This window comes from Heliconius melpomene, chromosome 9 (assembly GCF_056956725.1).
Source record: "Heliconius melpomene rosina isolate 202511_hmr_F chromosome 9, ASM5695672v1, whole genome shotgun sequence".
NCBI classification, from domain to species: domain Eukaryota; kingdom Metazoa; phylum Arthropoda; class Insecta; order Lepidoptera; family Nymphalidae; genus Heliconius; species Heliconius melpomene.
In genome coordinates, this window is record NC_140397.1 from 6,959,444 (window position 1) to 6,986,585 (window position 27,142).

At 34.4% G+C, this 27,142-nt stretch overlaps 4 protein-coding genes across 9 annotated transcripts in view; 3 read left to right on the forward strand and 1 right to left on the reverse strand.

The window, feature by feature from the left end:
* The first annotated feature begins 789 nt into the window (after window positions 1–789).
* On the forward strand, window positions 790–6,322 carry LOC146536401 (UDP-glucosyltransferase 2-like). Its single transcript, XM_085190296.1, has 8 exons — window positions 790–1,250; window positions 2,465–2,555; window positions 2,866–3,058; window positions 3,241–3,438; window positions 4,065–4,284; window positions 4,841–5,060; window positions 5,394–5,613; window positions 5,779–6,322. The coding sequence occupies exons 1-8, from the start codon at window positions 1,101–1,103 to the stop codon at window positions 6,044–6,046; spliced, it is 1,560 nt and encodes a 519-aa protein (XP_085046422.1). The 5' UTR covers window positions 790–1,100; the 3' UTR covers window positions 6,047–6,322.
* A 154-nt stretch (window positions 6,323–6,476) lies between these two features.
* LOC146536402 (UDP-glucosyltransferase 2-like) lies at window positions 6,477–11,194 on the forward strand. The gene is made up of 8 exons (XM_085190297.1): window positions 6,477–6,814; window positions 7,230–7,320; window positions 7,825–8,017; window positions 8,560–8,757; window positions 9,061–9,280; window positions 9,596–9,815; window positions 10,260–10,479; window positions 10,849–11,194. The coding sequence occupies exons 1-8, from the start codon at window positions 6,671–6,673 to the stop codon at window positions 11,117–11,119; spliced, it is 1,557 nt and encodes a 518-aa protein (XP_085046423.1). The 5' UTR covers window positions 6,477–6,670; the 3' UTR covers window positions 11,120–11,194.
* A 298-nt stretch (window positions 11,195–11,492) lies between these two features.
* The window catches only part of LOC146536403 (uncharacterized), a 44,991-nt gene continuing 29,341 nt past the window's right edge, over window positions 11,493–27,142 (reverse strand). For 2 of the 6 annotated variants that reach the window (XM_085190284.1, XM_085190286.1), the window contains 8 exons: window positions 25,163–25,306; window positions 21,960–25,033; window positions 21,156–21,545; window positions 20,696–20,850; window positions 20,125–20,221; window positions 19,584–19,687; window positions 19,209–19,267; window positions 17,673–18,770 (listed from right to left, as the gene is read on the reverse strand). In XM_085190284.1, the coding sequence (XP_085046410.1) occupies window positions 18,629–18,770; window positions 19,209–19,267; window positions 19,584–19,687; window positions 20,125–20,221; window positions 20,696–20,850; window positions 21,156–21,545; window positions 21,960–25,033; window positions 25,163–25,251 (4,110 nt within the window). In that variant the 5' untranslated portion in view covers window positions 25,252–25,306 and the 3' untranslated portion in view covers window positions 17,673–18,628. Of the gene's footprint in view, window positions 12,530–12,936; window positions 13,009–13,192; window positions 13,297–13,739; window positions 13,837–14,310; window positions 14,466–14,770; window positions 15,161–17,672; window positions 18,771–19,208; window positions 19,284–19,583; window positions 19,688–20,124; window positions 20,222–20,695; window positions 20,851–21,155; window positions 21,546–21,959; window positions 25,034–25,162; window positions 25,307–27,142 lie in introns of those variants that run through there. The other 4 variants (XM_085190289.1, XM_085190285.1, XM_085190288.1 and 1 more) reach the window with 4 other exon arrangements.
* On the forward strand, window positions 15,866–17,429 carry LOC146536404 (UDP-glucuronosyltransferase 2B15-like; the record flags this gene model as incomplete). The annotated part of the gene is made up of 3 exons (XM_085190308.1): window positions 15,866–16,007; window positions 16,503–16,722; window positions 17,080–17,429. Coding segments are annotated over 3 exons (633 nt in total), but the record flags the coding sequence as incomplete, so codon positions are not given.

Consider the following 27,142-nt stretch of genomic DNA (forward strand, 5'->3'; position numbering starts at 1 on the left):
GACATCTGGCAGTGGAAATTTTAATCTATTGATAGCTTATAGACATTTAATTAATAGGAATAAAAACTTATAAAAGATGAATACTGATAAAAACACAATACTTTTTATTTTTTTTTTAAATATTTCGTATGAAAACTCCTATTTGTAGTACTAAACTCGCTAGCTAAATACACTATAGTTTTAGAAACGCAAAATCTTTTGAATCATCTTGATGTGAAGTGTTCCGACATCCCTAGATTGTTTATCTTCAAGGTTGTTAACTTGTTAGTTTAGTATTATTGTTTATATTGCGTTATATATAATTCAACATTATTTTATCCTTTTAATTAAAAATATTGTTTCACTTCAATAATTGAAAAAAAAGAAACTTTATATGCCTAATCATCCCCTGGAAGTACCTGGATTTTAGAAACCCAAAACCTCAAAATTTATTTAGATAACATTTTTTTTTCCAGCTTCACGCTGTTTCCCGCACACAGCAGGGTAGACAGAGGGAACCTAGTGTTAAGACACTCTGTTCCCCACTTTCTGCCGAATTATGGAGGCATTGCAGGTCGAGGGGCAGAACTCACCGCGCTTTGCCTCGACACTGACGAAATGAAAATATAAATTTAAATAAACATATCATTACTTCGAGTTGGGATCACACTGTGCTAATGCGCCACGACTGGCCTGAATATTATCATTATTATTTTAATAATTTCCCTATTAAACATAATTGAAGAAAAATAAAATACCCATAAAATAGACTGTTATCAATGGATAGTACTTAATTAGAATAAACATCGTCATTGTGTTAGTGTAAAACTATACGTGGTCGGTGAAGGTTAAATGTATTAAATATATATATCTTGCTTGTTGATATAAGTATATCACGATTTTACTGATTTCCTATAGAATTTATAGTTCATTTACTAAAAAAATTATTGAAATAACAAAAGGATTTAGTGATCGACCGATGGCATCAGTGATCTATAATTAAGTATCTATTATAGAATAGTGCTAGTGTTCTCCGTTTTCCGTGGAAACGATTTATATGTATATAGCCATAACCAAAATTAGTTTTAATATATATTGTCTATATTATAATAATATATAAAATGAAGTTATTTTTTTACTTTTTAACATTGTTTTTTAACTATAAATATATATATGGGTTAAAAATCTTAGCAGTGTTCTCTTTTTTCGGGAAAAGTAATTCCATTTTGGGCCACGCTCTTGTAAAGCATTTGTCGGAGGCAGGACACGAGGTAAAACAGTTTTAATTATATATATTTTTATAATTTTAATGGATACTATCGTAAAGCAAATTCTAATTAAGAGGAAGTACAAATAAAGGTTTAAATTAAATCTATTTAAATGGGGAACGGTGTGTCTCAACACTATGTTCTCTCTGCCTAACCTGCTGTGTACGGAATACAGCGCGAAGCTATTCAATTTGATTTTAACAAGTTAACAAATTAGGTTCAGCTGTATCCCCCATGTAACAGGCAGAGGATTTTTTAAATTAAATTTTAAATCAGTTAATTAATAAGTGGAAGAATTGAGTGAACGGCACTTGTCTTTTTTCAATAAGTTGCTGTTTTGAAAATATTAAGAAAGTAGAATATAGAAGTAATATAGGAGTTGAAGATTTAAAAAATTAAAATGTGCTTAGCATTGCTTTTAAAATTGCCAAACAGGTTGGTGTTTTTATGCACCATAATGATGTACCTCAGACCACGAGTTATTGTCTTCAGGCTTTACTTTTTGTATGAGTTTCATCATAATCAATGTCATTATAAAATAAAAATAACAAAACCAAAATTTGTTCTCTTATAAAACCTGTAAGTTTTTTGGTAATACATGACGTAATGGGCATCGGTTATTACCATCACCACCACCACCAGTTGGTGGTTAGCAATAATCTATATATATAAAAGGACTTGTCCTCACTGACTGAGGTAAGACGCACGCACAGCCGTAACCGCTGTGCGTAGAAACGTGAAATTTGGACAGATGTTTACTTTTGTAATCTGGACATCCACTAAGAAGGGATTTTGAAAAATTTTAACCCTAAAGGGGTGAAATAGGGGTTCAAAGTTTATATGGAAAAAAATTTAAATCGTCACTGATTTTTATAAAATTTGAAATTTAGATTTTTAAAAGTATTTAATTGAACACGTGTTTCATCGTTTTCTAGAATTCTCCCCCTAAGAGTGCAAATAAGGAGTTGAAAGTTTGTATGGAAGAATCTTTAAATCGCCACCGATTTTTGTAAAATTTGAAATTTAGACTCTTAAAAATATTTCATTGAACACATGTTTCATGAGTTATTAGAATTCACCCTTAAATACGCAAGCGAAGCTGCGCGCGTCCGCTAGTATATAGATAAAAAACGAACACTAAAAGAAGTTCTTATAAATAACAGAAACATAAGCAAAATTATACAAAATTAAACAAACCTGATGTATCTATCTTTTAGATTACATACATAACGCCTCGTCCGCCGGAGGAGTTGGAAAAGAATATCAGTATTATAGATATTAGTAGCATCAGAGAAAATTTTAAATCAGGTTGGTATTAAACACCTTATTTTTTTTTAGTTTCACGCTGTCAGCTGTACTGTAGTCAGGGGGCAAGGCATGGCAAGCTATATGAGAAATTTAGTTAGGACACGTCGTTCCTCAACTCTTTATGCTCGAATGGTATAAGGTATTTGCTGTAAAGTAAAAAAACACCCTATATCCCGCACACAGCTGGATAGGCAGAGGGAACCTAGTGTTAAGACACTCGGTATTTCTTTATTTATTTATTTTAGAACTTTACACACTGCTGAAGTATGCTTAATTACCTCTGGATATTTCTAGTTTTTACATGTTTCAGATGAAATTGTGAATCTAACAGGAATACTAGATAGACCCAAAGAGACAGACAACCTGGTCCCTTTGCTGACGATGTTGATAAATCTGAGCCAGGAGACTGTTGAAAATCCTAACGTACAAAGTTTACTGTTTGACAAGAAGAAAACTTTCGATTTGGTTATCGTTGAATGGAATTTCAATGAGATTTACGCCGGGTGAGGATATCGCTGATTTGTATCTATTTAATGAAGCCGTCATGGCATACGAGTACATTCTGAATGTTAACACGATGGTTGGGGTTTCAATTCCTATTCTCTTTAGGTAGTTTCTAAGAGGCGCAAGTTCAAATACCGCTACGTTTTCCAAAGGGAACTAAAAAAAGTATAATTTCTTCCAGATTTTCAGCTGTATACAAGTGTCCTCTCATTTGGTTTTCTACATTAACACCTCACTGGAGGATTTTACAATTAGTTGGGGACATACCAAATCCTGCATACAATGCGAATGTTTTATCGAAAAGTGTACCGCCGTTTACATTTTTAGAAAGAGTTTCAGAATTATGGGATATTGTGTATGGACAGGTCGTTCAAGAAATGTAAGTTTAACTTTCAAGATCTTGTTCAAATTGAGAACAATGATTCTTAATTTTTTTTTTGTCTATTTGTCTGTAGGCTTATTTAAACTAATCATAGAAACGGCTTAACTGATTAAAATGTGGTTTTCACTTTTACATTTTTGCAAGCTCACAGCTCACAGCACATTTAGTATTTGTTTTTTTACAATCGGTTCATAATTAAAAAAGTTATATAAATTTAAATTATTTAGTTCAACAAAATTGCTACTTGCTAAATATTTTATCTCTGTGTCTTTAGATTTCTATATTTTTGTTTTTCATACTGTTTGTATGACGATACACGGAGGTTTCTACATTTAGGAGCGACATAGATATTCCGAGACGTAGAAAAAATGTACTTACTTACCTTCTACCTAGATAGATATATCATAACTAAACAGTTTTCTATTAAATACGATAATTTTTGCAAACAAAATTAAACAAATTTCATTCAACTCAAATTAGTTAAATTATTTATTGAATAACAATACCTATAGATAAAATAATCCATCATTGTTATCATAAATACATTTAAACCAATATTCGTATACACAGTTCAAGAAGACAAAACCGCACGGGGGCCTCTAGTAATAAAATAAATATTTCAGCTATCTTTCGAGAATGGAAAGCGCAACTTATAATAAAGTTTTTGCCAAATTTATTCTGGAAAGAGGACACACTATGCCTTCACTGGACGAGATTCGAAACAATGCATCGTTGATTCTAAGCAACTCCCACATATCGACTGGTCTTCCGGAATCACTGCCACAAAATGTCATACCTATTGCAGGTTTTCATATAAATAGTAATATTGAACCTCTACCAGATGTAAGTTATAGAAATAAATATAAAAATGCAGCTTCACGCTTTCCCAGTAGGATAGGCAACAGGAAGGAACCTATGGTTAACTCTCCGTTCCCCACTTATTTCCTAATTTTATAGACCAAGTTAACACTTACGTTCCACCTAAGTTCCGCCACGGTTACGTGGCGGTACTTAACGCAGCGCGACAAAATGCATTCACTGTGGAGTGTGAATTGAATCGATAACTGTATATTCGACCACGTCAAAATGTCTTTATTTTGGATGCAAAAAGTAGTATATTATGTTATATTTTCAAAACATATTTATAATAGGCCGTCGTGGTACAGAGGCGTCTGAACGGTTCGATTCTCGTTCAGTAAAATGATTATTTTCATTTCTGACAAAGTGTGGTGTTGAGTTCTGCACATCAACACATACTGTCTTGGAAATTGGGCGGAAAATAGAAAAACTGTGTGTTAACGCTAGAATCACTCTGCCTACCCTAATGTATGCATAATATAGCTTTTTTATATAGCTAAAAAAACAGATTTATACTGTAATTTATTGAATTTTTTTACAGACTTTAAAAAAACTTATGGACAATGCCCAGCATGGAGTCATATACTTCAGCATGGGATCTAACTTACAAAGTAAAAACATGCCGTCTATACTGAAACAAGACATTTTAAGAATCTTTAGTAAATTGAAACAAACGGTGATATGGAAATTTGAAGAAGATTTTCCTGATACACCGAAAAATGTTCATCTTTTAAAGTGGGTTCCGCAACAAAGTGTTTTAGGTAAATTATGCTAGAGAAATGTAAATGAAGCTAATTATTTACGTTTATATTTCCATTTCTTCGCTCTGTTGTTGAGGCAAAGCGCGGCGTTGAGTGCTGCCAATTATCACGCAATGCCTCCAGAATTTGGCAGAAAGTGGGGAACGGAGTGTCTTAACACTAGGTTTCCTCTGCCTACTCTGCTGTGTGCGGGATACAGCGTGAAGCTGATTTTCTGTGTCAATTATCCTTAGATCTATCTAACAAGCAAACTGTGTTTTTTGCAGGAAAATTGTTATATAAATATTAATTCGTGACATCCTTAACTTTAGTTAATTTTCCTAAAATTTTCAGCTCATAAAAACTGCATCCTTTTCATTACACATGGTGGTATGTTATCAACCACTGAAGCTATACACTTTGGAGTTCCCGTCATCGCGATACCAGCTCGTGGTGATCAGTTTCTGAACGTCAATAGAGCTGTTCCTAAAGGCTTCGCAATTAAAGTTGATTTAACTTACAATTTAGCTGTAAATTTGGAAAATGCTATAAAACAAATGATCGATGATCCGAGGTAAGTTATATATGAAGTGAATGAAGAAAAAAATGTAGAGATTTTAGAAACTTTTTTGAGAAACTTTTAGTCATTAAATTGAACTTCTATCTTATCTCTTCGTACTCTCTTGCTAATATATTTATTAGGTTGTTATAATTTAGCTATATTTTTTTCATCTTACAGATACAGAATGAAAGCAAAAGAACTTTCCCTAATATACCACGACAGACCAGTATCGCCAGCCAAAGAATTAGTGCATTGGGTGGAACACATAGCTAAAACTGCTGGAGCAGTACACATGCGTTCCCCAGCACTAATGATGACCTGGTACCAGAAGTATTATGTCGATTTAATTCTAATTATAGTTGTTATTTTGTTTTGTCTTAAGAGTTTAGTCAAAAAAGTTTATGATTTTCTACGTAAATCTAAACGTAAGATTAAAAATCATTAGCATCTAGGAAATGAAATATTTATTTAGGCTCTAGTGTCGAGGCAATGAGCGGCGTTGAGCTCAACCACTCAACATGCAATGCCTCCAAAATTCGGCGGAAAGTTGGGAACGGAGTGTAAATATTTCAATTGCTCGAATAGGGATCGAACCCACAATCATCGCGTTACAGTCACAACCTTGTTCTGCCGCGCCACGACGACATCTATATACATCCACGTTGATTTTAAATTAAATATTTTATTATTTTGTTAAAGAAATAAAAGTTATACATAATTTCCCAGGTGTTTGATTTCATCACATTTTAAGGACATATCCTGTGCCACCTAATTTAAAAGGAATTGCTTAAAAAATGTCTTAAGCATGTTTTTAATTTTTTTTATATAGACGCTTTGATAATCTGAAGGAATTTATAATTGATATTGCAAACACGACCGATAATGTAAATGAACCTAAGTAAATAACCAATAATCCTGTTAACAAAAGATTATTTACCTTATTATTAGTTGATAAGTTTTTTTTAATATAATTCGTCATCGATAACAGTATATCAAATTATAGATATCCAAGAAACGATATGCATTTTCAAGATAGGACAGTAAAAAGACTGCAAAAGTTTAGTTTATAATGAAATTAATTTTATATTTAACAATATTAAGCTTAGTTTGTGTAAATGGGTTGAAGATTTTAGGTGTATTTTCATTTTTTGGTAAAAGCAGTTCGTTGTTGGGCCATGCCCTGATGAAACATTTGGCGGAAGCGGGACATGAGGTAAGCACTGATATCTACTAAAATTATCTGTAAAATGTTTGTAGTAACAGATATAAACAATTGTCAGTATATTATGTTGAAATTATTCAATTAATTGTGGATTTGATTCCCACTCAGAAATAATTATTTTGATTGTTTTCTAAAAGACTTGTTTTCAAATCAAATAGATTTATTCAGCTTCCTTTATATACCGGAGTAAGCTAGAACCTAGTGGTACAAGTGGTAGTGGTGTCTTTGAGACATTGCAAGTTGAGCGGCGGAGCTTAACGTCGCGCTTTGTTTCGTAAGCAGATTGAGAAAATAAAAATATTAATTATTTCATTCCCCGAATGGGAATCGAATCCACAACCGTAACGTTTACAGCCAGGACAACTTCATTCAGTATTATTTACTTTTAATCTTGTGGTGGTGACAGATCACATACATTACACCGCGTCCACCACATAAACCTCAAGATGGTATCAACATCGTGGATATCAGTAGTATCAGAGAACGATACAAATCAGGTACAAATGTTAATTATAAATTTCACAGAAATGTAGGAAATAAAAAGAGCAACTGTTGAGTTTCTTGCCGGCTCTTCTCAGCAGAACTGCCTTCCGAACCGGTGGTAGCTTTTTGTTGACATGTACATTCGACGATTCAAAAGTGCTTATAAAGTTTATTTGAATAAAGAATATTTTGAATTTTGAATTTGAATTTATCTTAAATCTGAATATAAAACATCACATTTTATTTACGTACTTACATAACTAGCAATATCTATAATTAAAAAAAAACCCTAATTGGAAAAGCGCTTGTACTCTTAAACTACTAATCTAATTTTCATAAAATATAGCTAAGAACCACCACGATGAACAAGGCTTTCAATAAAAAAAAACCGCAATCAAATCATGTCTTCAATTTAGGAGTTATACTGCCACAGACAAACCATAAGATATGTCAAGCTCATAACATCCTTTTACATCGGTAGTTATTAGAATATAACGAAATAATCGTTCATATTTCAGGCGAAATAACAAATTTAACAGGAATATTAGATAGACCGAATCAAATAGACAGTTTGGTTCCTTTGTTGCAAATGTTAATAAATCTATCTGAAGAAACAGTCGAGAATCCTAACGTACAGAAGCTGTTAGCAGATAAGAGTCAAAACTTTGATTTAGTTATCATTGAATGGGCGTTCAATGAAATATTTAGTGGGTAAGTTCAAATTGCTTATTGTGATTGTTAACACAGTCATGGGCGTAGAAAAGGGGGCTGGTGGTCCGTGCCCACCCCAGAATAGCTTTCTCCGGTCAGGAGGATAAGTAGAGGGAACCAAGTGTTAAAACACTTTGTTTTCTGCTCAGTTTTCAAGACACAATATATTTTGATTACCACATGAATGAATAATTTACATATTATATGTATTCCACATCTTCCTAATGGGGATTGCACCCATATTGCAACTACGGTCGGAGACTGTTAACCTGTACTGCAACGGCTTCTTACTAAATAAATGTTATATTATTTAACTTAATATTTTCTTGGGCCTTTGTGGCAAAGTGAGGTGAGGAAGCCTCTTACTGCAAATGCTATGATCATTGGTTCGATTTCCGCTGAATTGTTTTTAATTCCTCTGTTCCGGAAACAAGACAAAGTATGACATTGTGTTCTGCCATTCATCACATAATGTCTCTATGATGAAAATATTTTAACACTAGATTCCCTCTTCCTACACTGCTAGAAGAAAATATTTTCAGATTTTCAGCCGTCTATAATTGTCCATACATTTGGTTCTCAACATTAACACCTCATTGGATGATATTACAATTAGTAGATGATGTCTCAAACCCTGCCTACAGTTCTAATGCTTTATCAAGAAATGTGCCGCCTTTTACGTTTCATGAGAGAGTTATGGAACTATGGAATTTGATATGGGGACAGTTTGTTCAGAGAATGTAAGTAATTTTTTTTTATATAGCTTTTCTTACTTATTTATGATGGTTACAGATTCGATCTCGGCTGTGGAGAATGAATATTTAAATTATTATTTATTATAGCTTCCCCGCTGTTTGATTGTTAGTATGTATGGATAATGATATATCACTAGGTTTTCTCTATTTACTCTGTGTGATTTTTTTTATTTTTTTTAACATAGTTTTGTTTTATTAACTGGACTTGTATTTTATAAACTGCTCAATAGAAACACACTACTAGTTCTTTAATAAGAAATTTTATAATTAGACCCTACCCTTTTTCAGCTACCTCTCTAAAACAGAAAGTGGAACATACGAGAAACTCTTCTCACACCACATAAGAGAGAGAAACCGTAGAGTACCAGCATTAGATGAACTCCGTTACAACGCGTCTCTAGTGCTAAGCAACTCCCACGTTTCCACGGGCCTGCCGGATAAACTACCGCAAAATGTTATGCCTGTTGCTGGATTTCACATAAATTCTAATATTGAACCGATACCTGATGTAAGTAGTTTTTTTTCCTAGTCATTGATCCATCCATTCCTTACTTACTAAGTAGGAGTGTCTTACTTAGGACTAAGTTTTCTCTGTCTAACTATGAGTTCTTCTTGTAAGCTCTTCTGTAGCATAACTGCCTAGTGATAGGTGTTCATTGGATAATTCAAAAGTGTTTGTAAAAGTCCATTTGAATAAGGAAGTGTTTGAATTTGAATTGAATCTGCCTACTTTGCTTTATGCGGGATACTGAGTGAAGCTAAAGAAATTTACATATTAAAATATTTTTATTATTGTTACCTAATTTCACATTATATATTTCAGAATCTGAAGAAGCTAATGGATAATACCCCACATGGCGTTATATACTTCAGCATGGGATCGAATTTAGAGAGTAAACATTTTCCAGATATCTTAATACAAAATCTATTGAAAATATTCAGTAAATTGAAACAAACGATCGTATGGAAGTTTGAGGAAGATTTAACTGAATTACCTCCAAATGTTCACCTTTTAAAATGGGCTCCACAACACAGTATTTTAGGTGAAGTTTCATTTTATTATTATTTCAATACAAAATTTAAATTCCCCCACGTGGGAATCAAACCCTTAATCATAGCTTACAGTCAGCTATTGTGCCAGTGCGTCATGATGGCATACAAATTAAATAATATCTATAGAGTTATATAGATAACATTTAGAATTATAATTATATTTTATTAATCTTGAGCATTGTTAACTATGCTTAAATAGTTTAAATTATTTTTTTTTATGTTGGATAGTCATGGATTGAAGTAGGTAGTTTCAAAATTAAAAACGGTGCCCATATCCACAATTTAAAAAAACCCTTTACACAAAAAGAATATTTGGCAGTTAAAGTCAAGGATCCCTGAAAAATATCTATAGATACACCCATTGGATACAAGTACAATTATAAAAATAATTCAAATACTTTATTATTATTTTACGTATATTAATAACATTTCAGCCCATAAAAACTGTGTCCTCTTCATAACTCATGGTGGTCTCCTATCAACCACCGAAGCCATACACTTTGGTGTCCCCATCATAGCCATACCAGCTCGCGCGGACCAATTTTTAAATGTAAAACGGGCTATTCCCAAAGGATTTGTCATTAAAGTGAATTATAGTTACAATTTGGATGTAGACTTAGAAAAGGCTTTGCAGGAAATGCTAGGTGAACCAAGGTTAGTGGTTATTGAGTTTAATAAGGCTGTCATGACGTAGGGGACTCTGTGGCTGTAAACGGGACGGATGTGGGTTCAATTCCCAATTTGGGAATGGATTTTTTTATATTTTCATTTGATCGCTCTGGTAACGTGGCAAAGCACGTCGTTGAGTTCCGCTAATCAACATACAACGCCACGAGAAGTCAGAAAAGGAAGTGTCTTAGTGGTAACGGAGTGTCTTAACGCAAGGTTTTTTTAGCCTGTACTACACGCGGGATACAGCGTGAAATTTAAAAATAATTTTCTTTTCAGTATTCTACCAATTTTCCCGTTTATATTCTATTTATTCCTAAGAATACCACGCATTATAATTGTTTTTTCTTCCAGATATAAACAAAAAGCGAAAGAATTCTCCCTAATATACCACGACAGACCAGTACCACCAGCTAAAGAATTACTTCATTGGGTAGAACATGTTGCCAAAACGGGTGGCGCAATACACATGCGCTCCCCAGCACTTATGATGGCCTGGTACCAGAAATATTATATTGATCTATTATTAATAATAGTAGTATGCGCCTATATTTTGAAGAATTTTGTTAAAGTTATAAGAAGTTTGGTTGGTAAAAGTAAGAAGGGTAAGAAGAAGAATGAGTGATTATAATTTTGTAAATAATTATATATTTTTTTAATTTAAAATTATATGAGTATATTAATTGTTTTATCTTTTAAATGTTTTTTTTTTATATATTCTGGATGAGAGATGTATGAAAATGAGGTAGAGTTCCCAAAACAGTTCAGTTCAGTTCACTTCAGTAAATTCTAGTTTAAAAAGGAATATATAGGTTAAAACATTACAAGGTAAACGGGGACGGGCTGCTGGTAGGCACGGGTAGGTTCCCGCTGCCTTCCCTGATATATGCGGAATATAGCGTGAAGCTGAAAAAAAAATAACAAAATAAAATAAAAAAACAAAACAATATTTTTCAACAGTTTAATGAATACTTTATAATGTCTATATTTATATAATAAGGCCTTTACATACATTCTTCAATTTCTATAACAACTTCTCTATAGTGAATATAGAATATAAGTATTAAATATTTAAAATTTTATTTTTTAATATTTATTACATGATTGAAACATGAACACATGAAATCACTTCACCAATAAAATCCTATCTTAATATTATTTTACATATTATATATAAACTATGATAATATAGATTTATATTGTACTTTTATATTGTACCTAAGTTGTGTATTAATTAAGAAAAAGAATGTTTTTTTTTAAATAAGGCATTCTGGAGGCAATCAGCGGGAAGTGAGAAGCGAAAGTGTTTAATGAGAATAGAGTGTCTTAACACTAGGTTCCCAGATTTTCTCTGTCTACCCTAAACAATTAAGAAATAAAAAACAAGAACAAGGTAAATTAAACAAAAATTTTACATAAACATAAATCTTTTTAAAGCTAAATTCTCCTTTTCAAAATATTTTTAGATACGCCTATGCTATTATAAGTAAAGCAAAAGCGAAAATACGTCAATCGTTATTACAAATAAGTTAAAAATGTAGATAATTGAAAATACATATAAATTCAACGAAAATCCCAAAAGTAGTAATCGGTTTCTAATCCAAGGCTATTGTAGCGCAGCGCCAAAGTATCGAAGTGTGAAAGGGAATGTTTTGGGTTCAGTTCCCATTCAAGGGAATGAAATTGATTCACGCCTTTTCCCGCGTACTAGATTAGATTCTAGCCGCCTCTTCGTTCTGGGACCAAGGCAAAAGCCCGGCCCGCCGCTCAACTGTTTGTTACCTCGAAAAATTCGGCAGAAACTGGGGAACGGAATGTGTAAGTTCCTCCTGCTTATCCTGCTGTATGCGGGATACAGCGTGAAGCTGATTTAATTTTTGATTTAATTTATTCTTAGAAAATATTTCGCAAATGCATCGGTAAATGATGTCGGGTAGGTAATCCTCTTGTTAGATCGCGTTCGCTCATAGATGGCACTCGTGGTTTGTGATGGGGTACTATAGCGTTGCCCTCCACTGCTAGGCCGTTACGTGCTCTGTGGAAATTTACAAAAATATTAAATAAAAAAACAAATAAATAAGCAAGTAACTAAAAGGGTAGTCCTTCGCCTACCCTCTCACAGGTTCCCTCTGGAACCTCGTGTTCAGTTCTGAGACGTTGCATGTTGAGTTATGGAACACAAAGCCACTGTTTATCTCGTTACCAGAGCTAGAGAATGAAAATAATTTACTTCCTTTAAGGGAAATCGAACTCACAACCGACGGCGTCTTTTAAAATGCGTTATGTCAGGAAACTTAACGTTGCCATTTGTTTACTAGAGTGGGGAAATGGAAACAATTCTTTGTTTCAAATTGGGATCGAACCTACTACTATCGACTTTTTAATCAATCGCTGTCACAGTACGCCACAATGTCCCTAATCATGTTAGAAGTAAGATATTACCTTATTGGCATAGGTTCGTCTTCTGGAAGCCAGCAATGTAGGGAGTACCCCCGCCGCGTCTGAAACGACCGCCTTCTTGATGTAAATTATAAGCTTACTAATATATAATTATAATGTAAATTTAGTCTTGTATATTTATTAAAAAAAAGTGTTATTTAGTAAAGAAGATACTTTTTGAAAAACGTATTTATTTTAGGCCAGTCACGACGGTCCCGTAAAATTTGGCGAAAAGTAAAGAAAATGTATGATTGCCTACCTTCACGGAACTCCTAGTTTTGCTCCGAGAAGCACGGTATGTGTGTAGATCTGGTAGTAAATCGGATGACTTCTTTACACTCTTCGATGCTACTATTGAAGAATCTGAAAATAGTAACGACAATTTTGAAATTTTGCTTTACGCTGCAAGGTAAGGAGAGGGAACCTAATGCTCGAGGCCTTTTGAGTGGAGGAACACTCCGCCGCGGATTACCTTGACACCAGACCAAAGAAATGTAAATATAAATTTCAATAAATATTTCATTTACATGAGTGGAATTCGAATCCACAACTAACTGGTATAACATGGGAATTGCTTTATTTTTATTATAGGCGTAATATTAATTTCCTAAACTATACTATTTGACTCATATTACAATTCAAATAGAAGTAATAGAACATACAATACAGAGTTAAATTCCGGTAAAAAACATGTGAAAATGAAGAAGTGGAAAGAAGTGGAATGTTTTATCATTAGGTTCCCCCGTCTACCCTGCTTTATAAAGAACGAAGCTTAAAAAATAATTATATCATACAAAAAAGGTTACCTGAAGCCTCCTTTTTAACTGTCAGAGTAAGTCTACTCGCGTCGTCAATAACACGACGGGTTCTCCCGCCTTGAGAACATTGCGCGCTGCAGTCCACCTTTAATGTAAAAAAATAGTGTTAGGACACTACGGTTCTCACACCTTTAAGATGTCAATAGTAGATGGGTTTTATAATATTTATTTTTGTTTATAATTTTAGCGTTATATATTTTGTTAATAGCAACAAATATAATTTATTATATAATATCATAGGTCATTATTAGCATTGTGTTATGGGATATTTATTTTAACATTACGTTTTTACTATGGTGGCAGAGGAAAGCCAGTGTTCACACACTGTGTGTTAAATGGCGGAACTTAACGCCGCCACTGCCCTTCTGACCTGATCGATTAAATGAGAAACATTATTATTTTGCTCTGGTAGGAGCAACGTTTCACCACTTTACACAAAATTTCTCATTATTGGGCAAAATATGGAGAAGTTAGTACTAACACTAAATTTTCTCCTACCTATAACATATAGCAATACCTCAAAAATGTATGAAGCTAACAATAAATCAAAGGTACATACGGCGCGATGACAGGCGGGTGGGGGCGGTGGTGGTCGCGGCGTTTGCTCCGACGACGTTGAGTTACGTCGTCGCGGATCAGGAAATCTTAAACGCATCTCTACATCATTAGGTAATGCAGCCGGGCATGAACCGGCTACCGTCACTGCCCATTCTCCTAAAATATCGTTGGTTTTGTTGAAAGTTTTTTAATATACTTAAATAAACGATATCTTAATAAGAAATTGTTATTATTAATAAACTGATAACATACATTTGGTTCGTACCCTTTTTCCAAATCATTATTATTATTTTATTTTAGAACATTTTTTTTTATATTTACTCTTAACTTAAATAATACCTAAAAGTGTCAAAAGGAAATTCACCATACAAATTTAATTATTATCATTTAATTATATTATAAATATGCAAACTTTAGTCAAGTTATTTATTCAATTTATTTACTTTATGGTAATATCACACCTGAAGGAGCAGCACGCCGACGACGTCGACGCGCAGTTAACCAAGCAGGTGCCAAAGAGCACAGTAAACTACCACTAGATTCACTTGAACTCCACTCTTCTCCTTCTCCCTCCCTCCCATCTCCTACTTTCTGCTTCCTTTCGTCACTTTTCTTTTCTTTTTTCGGCATACCCAAAAGATTTCTACAACGATTTTTACTACGATCACCCACAGAAACCCCTTCAGAAGACCTTCTTTCTGAGATCGATGTCGATTCAGGACTTTCTTTATCGTTCTTTTTGCCGCGTTTTAAGCGAAAAATTGATGGTATTGCATCATTTTCACTATGACCGCCCCGCAACCGGCGAGTCGGTTCGTACTGGGACGATACAGATTTTTGCCTTGCAGAACCTTAATGAAATAAAACAAAAATATCTAATTTTGACAAGTTTATTATTCACCCACTGTGTAACTACAGTAAACAAATGTGCTCGCGTGCCTCTCGAAATACTGTGTTAAAACAATGTATGCAGATGACAACTTTGGTGTTAAAATGTGATTTCTATTTAAATATAACTTAACAATAAAATGTGGAACGTTTATAAACAGCAACGATTTAACTTAGCGCTACCTTATTATTTTAAGCCAATACTTCTAATACAATAAAAATATGAGTTTTATATAATACAATGATTTCAACATACAAATTCTAAAACTCCGAAATAGTCCAGTTCAAAGGAGTTATTCTATATTTCTACAATATCAGTATATTGTGGAAGCAGTGCGATGAGAATGTAACGGCGGTGCGAGAGTGCGCGGGATACCTTCGTGTTTGTTCATTTGTTCACTGTGGACCCTGGATTCTCCACTAGTTATACGTATGGGACTCGTTCCAGCTGATTTGCGAATCGGTGATGTCATAGCACCGACGTGAACTACCTGTGCTCGGTTTAAATCTGGCATGGGTGACGTCCCAGCGTTCTTCGTAACATTATATCTTAGATTTCGATATTTATTTGATTCGACAGGTCGTATCTCTTCTTCAGTAGATGGGAATTCGCTCAAACTTGGCGCTGAAGCTCGCCTATTGTACGAGTCATCACCAGTTGACTCTAAACTAAGGCTACTTCTTTCTTCAGGTATAATATCGAAACGAAAAAATTGAAACAAACGGTCATATGGAAGTTCGAGGACGATTTGACCAATTTACCTCCAAATGTTCACCTTTTAAAATGGGCTCCACAACATAGTATTTTAGGTGAAGTTTCATTTTATTATTATTTCAATACAAAATTAAAATTGGAATACATGTTGAATGGCTTAACTGAAAACAATTAAAATATTATTATATTCCCCCAATTGGGAATCAAACCCTTAATCATAGCTTACAGTCAGCTATTGTGCCAGTGCGTCATGATGGCATACAAATTAAATAATATCTATAGAGTTATATAGATAACATTTAGAATTATAATTATATTTTATTAATCTAAAGCATTGTTAACTATGGTTAAATAGTTTAAATTGGTTTTTTTTATGTTGGTTAGTCATGTATTGAAGTAGGTAGTTTCAAAATTAAAGGCGGTTCCCATATCCACAATTTAAAAAAACCCTTTACACACAAAGAATATTTGGCAGTTAAAGTCAAGGATCCCTGAAAAATATCTATAGATACACCCATTGGATACAAGTACAATTATAAAAATAATTCAAATACTTTATTATTATTTTACGTATATTAATAACATTTCAGCCCATAAAAACTGTGTCCTCTTCATAATTCATGGTGGTCTCCTATCAACCACCGAAGCCATACACTTTGGTGTCCCCATCATAGCCATACCAGCTCGCGCGGACCAATTTTTAAATGTAAAACGGGCTATTCCCAAAGGATTTGTCATTAAAGTGAATTATAGTTACAATTTGGATGTAGACTTAGAAAAGGCTTTGCAGGAAATGCTAGGTGAACCAAGGTTAGTGGTTATTGAGTTTAATAAGGCTGTCATGACGTAGGGGACTCTGTGGCTGTAAACGGGACGGATGTGGGTTCAATTCCCAATTTGGGAATGGATTTTTTTATATTTTCATTTGATCGCTCTGGTAACGTGGCAAAGCACGTCGTTGAGTTCCGCTAATCAACATACAATGCCACGAGAAGTCAGAAAAGGAAGTGTCTTAACGCAAGGTTGTCTTAGCCTGTACTACATGCGGGATACAGCGTGAAATTTAAAAATATATTAAAAATATATTTTCAATATTCTACCAAATTTCCCGTTTATATTCTCTTTATTCCTAAGAATAACACACAATATAATTGTTTTTTCTTCCAGATATAAGCAAAAAGCGAAAGAACTCTCCCTAATATACCACGACAGACCAGTACCACCAGCTAAAGAATTAGTACATTGGGTAGAACATGTTGCCAAAACGGGTGGAGCAGTACACATGCGCTCTCCAGCACTTATGATGGCCTGGTACCAGAGATATTATGTCGAACTATTATTGATAATAGTAGTATGTGCCTATGTTTTGAAGAATTTTGTTAAAGTTATAAGAAGTTTGGTTGGTAAAAGTAAGAAGGGTAAGAAGAAGAATGAGTGATTATAATTTTGTTAATAATTATATATTTCTTTAATTTAATTATACGAGTATATTAATTGTTTTATCTTTTAAATGTTTTGTTTTTAATATATTCTGGATGAGAGATGTATGAAAATGAGGTAGAGTTCCCAAAACAGTTCAGTTCAGTTCACTTCAGTAAATGAACATATATAGGTTAAAACATTACAAGGTAAACGGGGACGGGCTGCTGGTAGGTAGAGGCACGGGTAGGTTCCCGCAGCCTTCCCTGATATATGCGGAATACAGCTAAGGTGAAGCTAAAAAAAAAGATAAACAAAATAAAATAAAAAAAACAAAACAATATTTTTCAACAGTTTAATGAATACTTTATAATGTCTATATTTATATAATAAGGCCTTTACATACATTCTTCAATTTCTATAACAACTTCTCTATAGTGTTTACAGAATATAAGTATTAAAATTTAAAATTTTATTTTTTAATATTTTTCTTACATTTCTTACATGGTTGAAACATGAACACATGAAATCACTTCACCAATAAAATCCTATCTTAATATTATTTTTTATAATATATAAACTATGATAATATAGATTTATATTGTACTTTTATATTGTACCTAAGTTGTGTATTAATTAAGAAAAAGAATGTTTTTTTTTAAATAAGGCATTCTGGAGGCAATCAGCGGGAAGTGAGAAGCGAAAGTGTTTAATGAGAATAGAGTGTCTTAACACTAGGTTCCCAGATTTTCTCTGTCTACCCTAAACAATTAAGGAATAAAAAACAAGAACAAGATAGATTAAACAAACAACTTTACATAAACATAAATCTTTTCAAAGCTAAATTCTCCTCTTCAAAATATTTCTAGATACGCTTATGCTATTATAAGCAAAGCAAAAGCGAAAATACGTCAATTGTTATTGTAAATAAGTTAAAAATGTAGATAATTAAAAAATATAAGTAAATTTAACGAAAATTCCAAAAAAATTCCGGTTTCTGATCCAAGGCTATTGTAGCGCAGCGCCAAAGTATCGAAGTGTGAAAGGGAATGTTTTGGGTTCAGTTCCCATTCAAGGGAATGAAATTGATTCACGCCTTTTCCCGCGTACTAGATTAGATTCTAGCCGCCTCTTCGTTCTGGGACCAAGGCAAAAGCCCGGCCGCCGCTCAACTGTTTGTTACCTCGAAAAATTCGGCAGAAACTGGGGAACGGAATGTGTAAGTTCTTCCTGCTTATCCTGCTGTATGCGGGATACAGCGTGAAGCTGATTTAATTTTCAATTTTTCAATTTATTCTTAGAAAATATTTCGCAAATGCATCGGTAAATGATGTCGGGTAGGTAATCCTCTTGTTAGATCGCGTTCGCTCATAGATGGCACTCGTGGTTTGTGATGGGGTACTATAGCGTTGCCCTCCACTGCTAGGCCGTTACGTGCTCTGAGGAAATTTACAAAAATATTATATTAAACAAATAAATAAGCAAGTAGCTTTACGCTATATCTCTTAATTAGAAGGGTAGGCCTCTCTGCCTATCCTCTCGCAGGTTCCCTCAGGAACCTCGTGTTAATTTCCGAGAAGTTGCATGTTGAGTGATGGAACACAACGCCACTGTTTATCTCGTTACCAAAAATAACAAGTAACAACAAGTAACAACGCTCTGGTAACAAAAAGAATGAAAATGAAAATCCCTTAAGGGGATTCGAACTCCCAACCGTCGCGTTTACATTTATACACTTTGCCGATATCCCTTAGGAGAGAGGAAACTTAACGTTGCCATTTGTTTACCAGAGTAAGGAAATGAAAATAATTAATTCTTTCAAATTGGGATCGAATCCACTACTATCGAGCTTATAATCAGTTGTAATAAAATATTACCTTATTGGCATAGGTTCGTCTTCTGGAAGCCAGCAATGTAGGGAGTACCCCCGCCGCGTCTGAAACGACCGCCTTCTTGATGTAAATTATAAGCTTACTAATATATAATTATAATGTAAATTTAGTCTTGTATATTTATTTTAAAAATGGTTACTTAGTAAAAAAAGACACTTTTTGAAAAACATATTTATTTCAGGCCACTCGTGGCGCAGGGCCCCAAGCGTATGTAACCTGAAATGAAATATTTGAAACAATTCATTCCTCTCATTGGGGACCGACCCACTACCATCACGTTAGAGTGACACCCTTGGACCCCTTCGCCACGATGGTACCATAAAATTTAGCGAAAAGTAAAGAAAATGTATGATTGCCTACCTTCACGGAACTCCTAGTTTTACTCCGAGAAGCACGGTATGTGTGTAGATCTGGTAGTAAATCGGCTGACTTCTTTACACTCTTCGATGCTACTATTGAAGAATCTGAAAAAACTCGTAGTAACGACATTTTGAAAGTTTGCTTTACGCTGCACGGTAAAGAGAGGGAACCTAATGTTAAAACATTCCATTCCTCATATACCGACGAATTCTGGAGGCATTACCTTAACACCAGAGCAAAGAAATGTAAATATAAATTTTAATGAATATTTCATTTACATGAGTGGAATTCGAATCCACAACTAACTGGTATAATATGGGAATTGCTTTATTTTTATTACAGGCGTAACATTAATTTCCTATACTATACTATTTGACTTATATTACAATTCAAATAGAAGTAATAGAACATACAATACAGAATTCCGGTGAAAAAACATGTGAAAGTGAAGAATGTAATGTTTTATCATTAGGTTCCCCCTTCTACCCTGCTCTATAAAGAATGAAGCTAAAAAAATAAGTTTATTATATAAAAAGGTTACCTGAAGCCTCCTTTTTAACTGTTAGAGTGAGTCTACTCGCGTCGTCGATAACACGACGAGTTCGCCCGCCTTGAGAACATTGCGCGCTGCAGTCCACCTTTAATGTAAAAAAATAGTGTTAGGACACTACGGTTCCCACACCTTTAAGATGTCAATAGTAGATGGGTTTTATAATATTTATTTTTGTTTATAATTTTAGCGTTATATATTTTGTTAATAGCAACAAATATAATTTATTATATAATATCATAGGTCATTATTAGCATTGTGTTATGGGATATTTATTTTAACATTGCGTTTTTACTATGGTGGCAGAGGAAAGCCAGTGTTCACACACTGTGTGTTAAATGGCGGAACTTAACGCCGCCACTGCCCTTCTGACCTGATCGATTAAATGAGAAACATTATTATTTTGCTCTGGTAGGAGCAACGTTTCATCACTTTACACAAAATTTCTCATTATTGGGCAAAATGTGGAGAAGTTAGTCCTTACACTAAATTTTCTCCTACCTATAAAATATAGCAATACATTAAAAATGTATGAAGCTAACAATAAATCAAAGGTACATACGGCGCGATGACAGGCGGGTGGGGGCGGTGGTGGTCGCGGCGTTTGTTCCGACGACGTTGAGTTACGTCGTCGCGGATCAGGAAATCTTAGACGCATTTCCACGTCATTAGGTAATGCCGCCGGACATGAACCGGCTACCGTCACTGCCCATTCTCCTAAAATATCGTTGGTTTTGTTGAAAGTTTTTTAATATATTTAAATAAACGATATCTTAATAAGAAATTGTTATTATTAATAAACTGATAACATACATTTGGTTCGTACCCTTTTTCCAAATCATTATTATTATTTTATTTTAGAACATTTTTTTTTATATTTACTCTTAACTTAAATAATACCTAAAAGTGTCAAAAGGAAATTCACCATACAAATTTAATTATTATCATTTAATTATATTATAAATATGCAAACTTTAGTCAAGTTATTTATTCAATTTATTTACTTTATGGTAATATCACACCTGAAGGAGCAGCACGCCGACGACGTCGACGCGCAGTTAACCAAGCAGGTGCCAAAGAGCACAGTAAACTACCACTAGATTCACTTGAACTCCACTCTTCTCCTTCTCCCTCCCTCCCATCTCCTACTTTCTGCTTCCTTTCGTCACTTTTCTTTTCTTTTTTCGGCATGCCCAAAAGATTTCTAGAACGATTTTTACTACGATCACCCACAGAAACCCCTTCAGAAGACCTTCTTTCTGAGATCGATGTCGATTCAGGACTTTCTTTATCGTTCTTTTTGCCGCGTTTTAAGCGAAAAATTGATGGTATTGCATCATTTTCACTATGACCGCCCCGCAACCGGCGAGTCGGTTCGTACTGGGACGATACAGATTTTTGCCTTGCAGAACCTTAATGAAATAAAACAAAAATATCTAATTTTGACAAGTTTATTATTCACCCACAGTGTAACTACAGTAAACAAATGTGCTCGCGTGCCTCTCGAAATACTGTGTTAAAACAATGTATGCAGATGACAACTTTGGTGTTAAAATGTGATTTCTATTTAAATATAACTTAACAATAAAATGTGGAACGTTTATAAACAGCAACGATTTAACTTAGCGCTACCTTACTATTTTTAAGCCAATACTTCTAATACAATAAAAATATGAGTTTTTTATAATACAATGATTTCAACATACAAATTCTAAAACTCCGAAATAGTCCAGTTCAAAGGAGTTACTCTATATTTCTACAATATTAGTATATTGTGGAAGCAGTGCGATGAGAATGTAACGGCGGTGCGAGAGTGCGCGGGATACCTTCATCATGCTTCTGAACCCTCTTGGCAAGTTTAGGCTGCGTGTGTTTGTTCATTTGTTCACTGTGGACCCTGGATTCTCCACTATTTATACGAATGGGACTCGTTCCAGCTGATTTCCGAATCGGTGATGTCATTGCACCGACGTGAACTACCTGAGCTCGGTATAAATCTGGCATGGGTGAAGTCCCAGCGTTCTTCGTAACATTATATCTTAAATCTCGATATTTATTTGATTCGACAGGTCGTATCTCTTCTTCAGTAGATGGAAATTCGCTCAAACTTGGCGCTGAAGCTCGCCTATTGTACGAGTCATCACCAGTTGACTCTAAACTAAGGCTACTTCTTTCTTCAGGTATGATGTCAAATACATTTTTGAAACGCAAGGAATTCGATCTTGCCCGTGACTCGCAAGGCACTGAGGCGCGACGGACAGGAATTTCGTGAGCGGAAGTTTCCTCACTCAGCACATCAAAGAGCATGTTGGCCAGCAAGTGACTCTTGCCATTTCTATCTCGCGAGAGAATCGGAGGAGTTCGTCTACTACCATTACTTTTCTGATTTCTTTGTGTGCTAAGTTTTGATGTTTTGTGAACTTTTTCATTCACTGGTACAGGAATACGTGACCTTCTATTCCTTGAACTAAGATTATGATTTTCATCTGATGTTGTAGTGTCAGAATTTTGAGAACTATTAACGTACTCGAGTATTTCTAATATTTCTATACATTTATTACCATCGCGTATTTCTGATTTTTGATATATTCTTTTAGGACCACAATCATCAGGAGACAAAGGAGGATGTGTTTGTAAAGAAAGTTTGCCTCGAATAATACGTTCAGATTTTCGATGATCTTTGTCAAGATTTTCGGAACACGAATGAGAAATATTATTTTTAGTCAATTTACGAGTATTCCTGTTATTATTATTATTATTTTCATGGTTCTTTTTCCACTGTTTTTTCATAAGGTTTTCATCTGACTTTGTGGCAACAAGTTTATTCGACTTTTGACTAATTCTCATACATTTGTATTCGTCTTGAGCAATTTTTGCAATTACATCATCAATTACGGAATTTATTATTACCATACATTCCTTTTCTATTTCCCTTTTCGTTTTATATATTTCTTTTCTATTTTGTGACTCCAAATCTCTCCTTAATTGCTTTACTTTGGTTCGTCGTGCACATTCCATACGCATTTCTCTCTTTCGGTGCCGTCGATATAATCTCTGTTTTATTGTTTCTGGCATATGATCAGCGACTACTATATTCTCCTTCTCACAGTCACAGTCGTTATCTTTTATTCTTATGAAAAATGATTCACCCTTTTCCTTAGGGGAATTAGGACCTTGCGTAGCGTCTTCCGGTAAAAGATCTAAGACATCGATAGCTGATCTTACGAGTTCGCTTCTTTTGTTGGTATTATAGGATCTTCTCAGTAAGATAGATCGTGGTGAATTAGGATCATCCAAACTATCAACGAGACTGGCACATTCAGAGCCTAATAGTTCAGCGTCTTCTGAAGATGATGTGTTGACCTCCATAGACTCAGTATGTGGAAAAGCGGAAAATCGCGGTACAATAGCGTTGTCTTCGACTTCTTGATAATAATTTCCAGCTCCTACACCACCTAATACTTCTATGCCAGAATTTCGTTTAGTTTGCATTTCTATTGTGTCAGTTTTAGGATATGAACCCCCATTATTATCTATAAATACGTCAACATTTGAAATTTCAATATGTGAAATTCCAGGTAATGGGCCATCCGGAGAGTTCATGTCAGGTTCTACATTTTGAAGCTCTTCTTTAAATAGTTTTTGTATTTGCTGCAAAACGGCCTTGTTTACTGTTTCATTTGAGATGTTTAAAAAATTATCAGTCTTTACTTTTTCATGTGAAAGTTCAATGTCATTATTTCGTAAGCTTTCGGCAGATGTAAAATTATTGTTCGTTTCAACGCTTATTATATCTTCTGCAATATTTACACTAGCAGCGTCGTGTCGATTATTACAATTATCTCGTCGTCCATCGCTTTCATATAATTCTTCGTTTCCAAATATTATTTGATTGTTAGAAGTAGGGCTTAAATGCACTATCGTGTTAACTCCAGTGTTCTGTAATTTTACTTTTATTTCTTTCTCAACTATATTTAACTTTCTATCACTACCTATTGAGGCATTCATAGATTCGAGCTGATCCGTTAAGGAATTAAGACTTTCAACTAAAATATTTGAAACGTATTCATCCAAATCCATGTTTGATTTTTTCTTGGTTGTTAAATGATGTTTTAAGGGCTGTATATTTGTTGCTGGTAATATTTTCTCAGGTGATTTATTTTTTAGAGAAGAATTTTTTGTTGGTAGGATATCGACTGTTTCGGATACAATAATTTCCAAAACATCATAAGATGGTGTCTCCAATGTCAGTGGCTTGGTATATGGTACGATGTTGCTCTCATCATTCTCAGCACTAATTGATCTTTCACTTATTCGGCCGTCTATGTATTCACTCTTGGAAATCTGTGCATACGGTTCAGATGTTTTAAACAGATTTTCTTTCATTGTCGGCATAGATGTAGTAAAAATGTCTGATGAAGATGTAAAAGAACGATCAGTGGTTTCTACTTGTAAAATTGGACTATCAATGGGTGTTCTAACTATTCGTGTTTCAGTAATTCTTCTCGGTGACGCCTCTCGAGCAATATCTGGTATTGGATCAGTACAAGAAGATGCAACCCGCGCGGGAGATCCAGATGACGAGCAATCAGAATGACGATCACGTGAATCAAGACGAAGACGTCGAGGAGAAGTGCGTAACTCAGAATGTGAGGCATCTAAGGATCGTGTTCCACACGGTGGACATGGAACACAAGGGCAAGTGCGTGCTGGAGAGGCTCCAGCTCTTCCCCAAAGGCGTAATAATGCAGATTTTCGCATATGTTCTCTTTCCCTCCTTGCACCAGATTTTGCACCGCACCATGCGCATGAGTTGCGCGTGCCCGCCGCTGCGCCGGATGCACTCCAGCGACCCGTTTCATCGCTTTCCCCTTCAGATCGTTGTTGAGCTAACCGATACCTGAAATTAAAATTATATTACATAAATATATAAAATATTTAAATTCTGTGAATATCCAAATCTTGATCAAAGCATTTGTAAATAGGATCTTTTTTAAAACAAGAGGAAGAATTTGAAGATAATACGTACTTTCTCATAATGGTCTCGGGCACAGAGTAGCGGCGGCGTAGAAGGCCGGGCGAGGCTGCGGCGCGCGCTGGTACATCGTTGCCCCACATATTTCGTACGTTCTTTCCGCTCGTACCACAGGATTCTTCTTCACTAGTCGCTTTGCTGAAAAATGTAAAAAATAAAATCTGTGAATAAATTTGGTTAAGAAGGAAATTTTCTAAAGTATATTTTCTAATAGTTCACAATGTTATGTACGTACATATGTTATAATGGAAAACAGACAAAAACATAAAAATATATAGCAATCAGACGTGTTACCCAAGATGAAAACTTTCGAATTTTCTGAAAGTCATTTTTCAAATTTGTTCTAAACAAAAATTGTTTAATAATTATCTTAGATTTATTTATTATTTTATAAGCTGTATACTATGAGTCTACATAAATACTTCCCTGGTCATGTTAGACACCAGACTAAGTGCTCTGGTATAAGTGACCTTTCGCTATCAATTTCCGGTCTAGGCGCCAAAGCTTTTTAGCTGAAAAGCTATTGATATGTTATCAAATATGATAAGAATCGATTAGACACCCACGTGTAGAGACATAAAAATTTAATAGATATAGGTATCGGTAGGCTCGAGGGGAAGCGCTCATAAATTTATTATAGGTTTGTCGTTCCGCTAATATCACATAAATGCTAGGAAAGTTGATAGAATTTTAAATTTTCATGTGAAATCGTATTGATGTTTGATACAAACTGATTTAAAAATATTTTTTAGTTGTATTTGTTTTTAAGTTTTAATCTCTACGCTTCTCTCTCTCCCGTTCTCCGTTCCGCTCGGATTTAAGATATTGTAATTTAATTTTATTTATTAACTTTTTAGGATATTCGTGACTTGCTTGCGTGATTGCGTGACGGAACTTAACGCCGCGCTTTGCCCTCTTTAACAAATGGAAGAAATAAAAATACTAAATATTTTATTCCCCCATACCAGGAATCGAACCAACAACCGACGTGATTACAGTCGTACGCTTATACCACTGTGCCACTACGACCTAAGTTTACAGTATTCCATGTTCTAAATAGAAAATGTATATCTAGTTTCATAAAAGCACCGAAAACAAAGCTAGAAAACGGCTTTTAATTAAAAAAAACTGAGATTCTAAATGTCAGGGTTTCAGAATAATAATTAATGGCCAGTGTTTACCTAAGAATATTCTATATTATATATATATTTTATATATAATATACCTTTTAACTATTTCTAATTTTACTTTGAAATATCACTGATTATAATGAAATTATAATATTTCATATTAGATAAATAATCAATATAAAGTAATTTTAAACATCACTGCCAGGGGTGGCGTTGAGGGTTCGACTCCCACTTGGAAAAATGAAATGTTTAATATCTATTTCTATTAATTATCCTCGCTGTATTAACGAGTGGAAAGGTGTATAATTGGGAACGAAAGGAGGAACCAGGTTCCCTCTGCCTATTTTGCTACATGTGAGATATTATAGCATGAAGCTAAAAAAATATCAACTGAGAAGATCGTTTCGTAATTTATTTCCCACTTTGTTAGAAAAAGCGCGGCGTTAAGTAACGCCAATCAGCACGTAACGGATCAAAAATCCTTGGAATGTGTCTCCGAGAATTTCCTTCTGTTCCAACAGTTTCTTAACACTAGGTTTGCTCTGTTTTCCCTGCTGTAGGGTAAGAAGTAGAAGAATTAAAACCGTAATTTATTTAAACAAAAAGTCCTTTAGTGGGAATCGAGTATAAAACCATCGCATATAGAAGAACGGTTTCCATCTGAACCACGATGGATTCAATTAAATGATTTACGGAAATTCCTTAAGATAGCAAACAGAGCGCGGCGTTGAAAACATGTGGAATTTGCGCTTACATTTACATCTAATTGTTACTTTGTCTTTACGCTTGAACGGATTTTATTAGAAAATATGAAAATATTGCCAGATGTGGCTTTGAAATATTA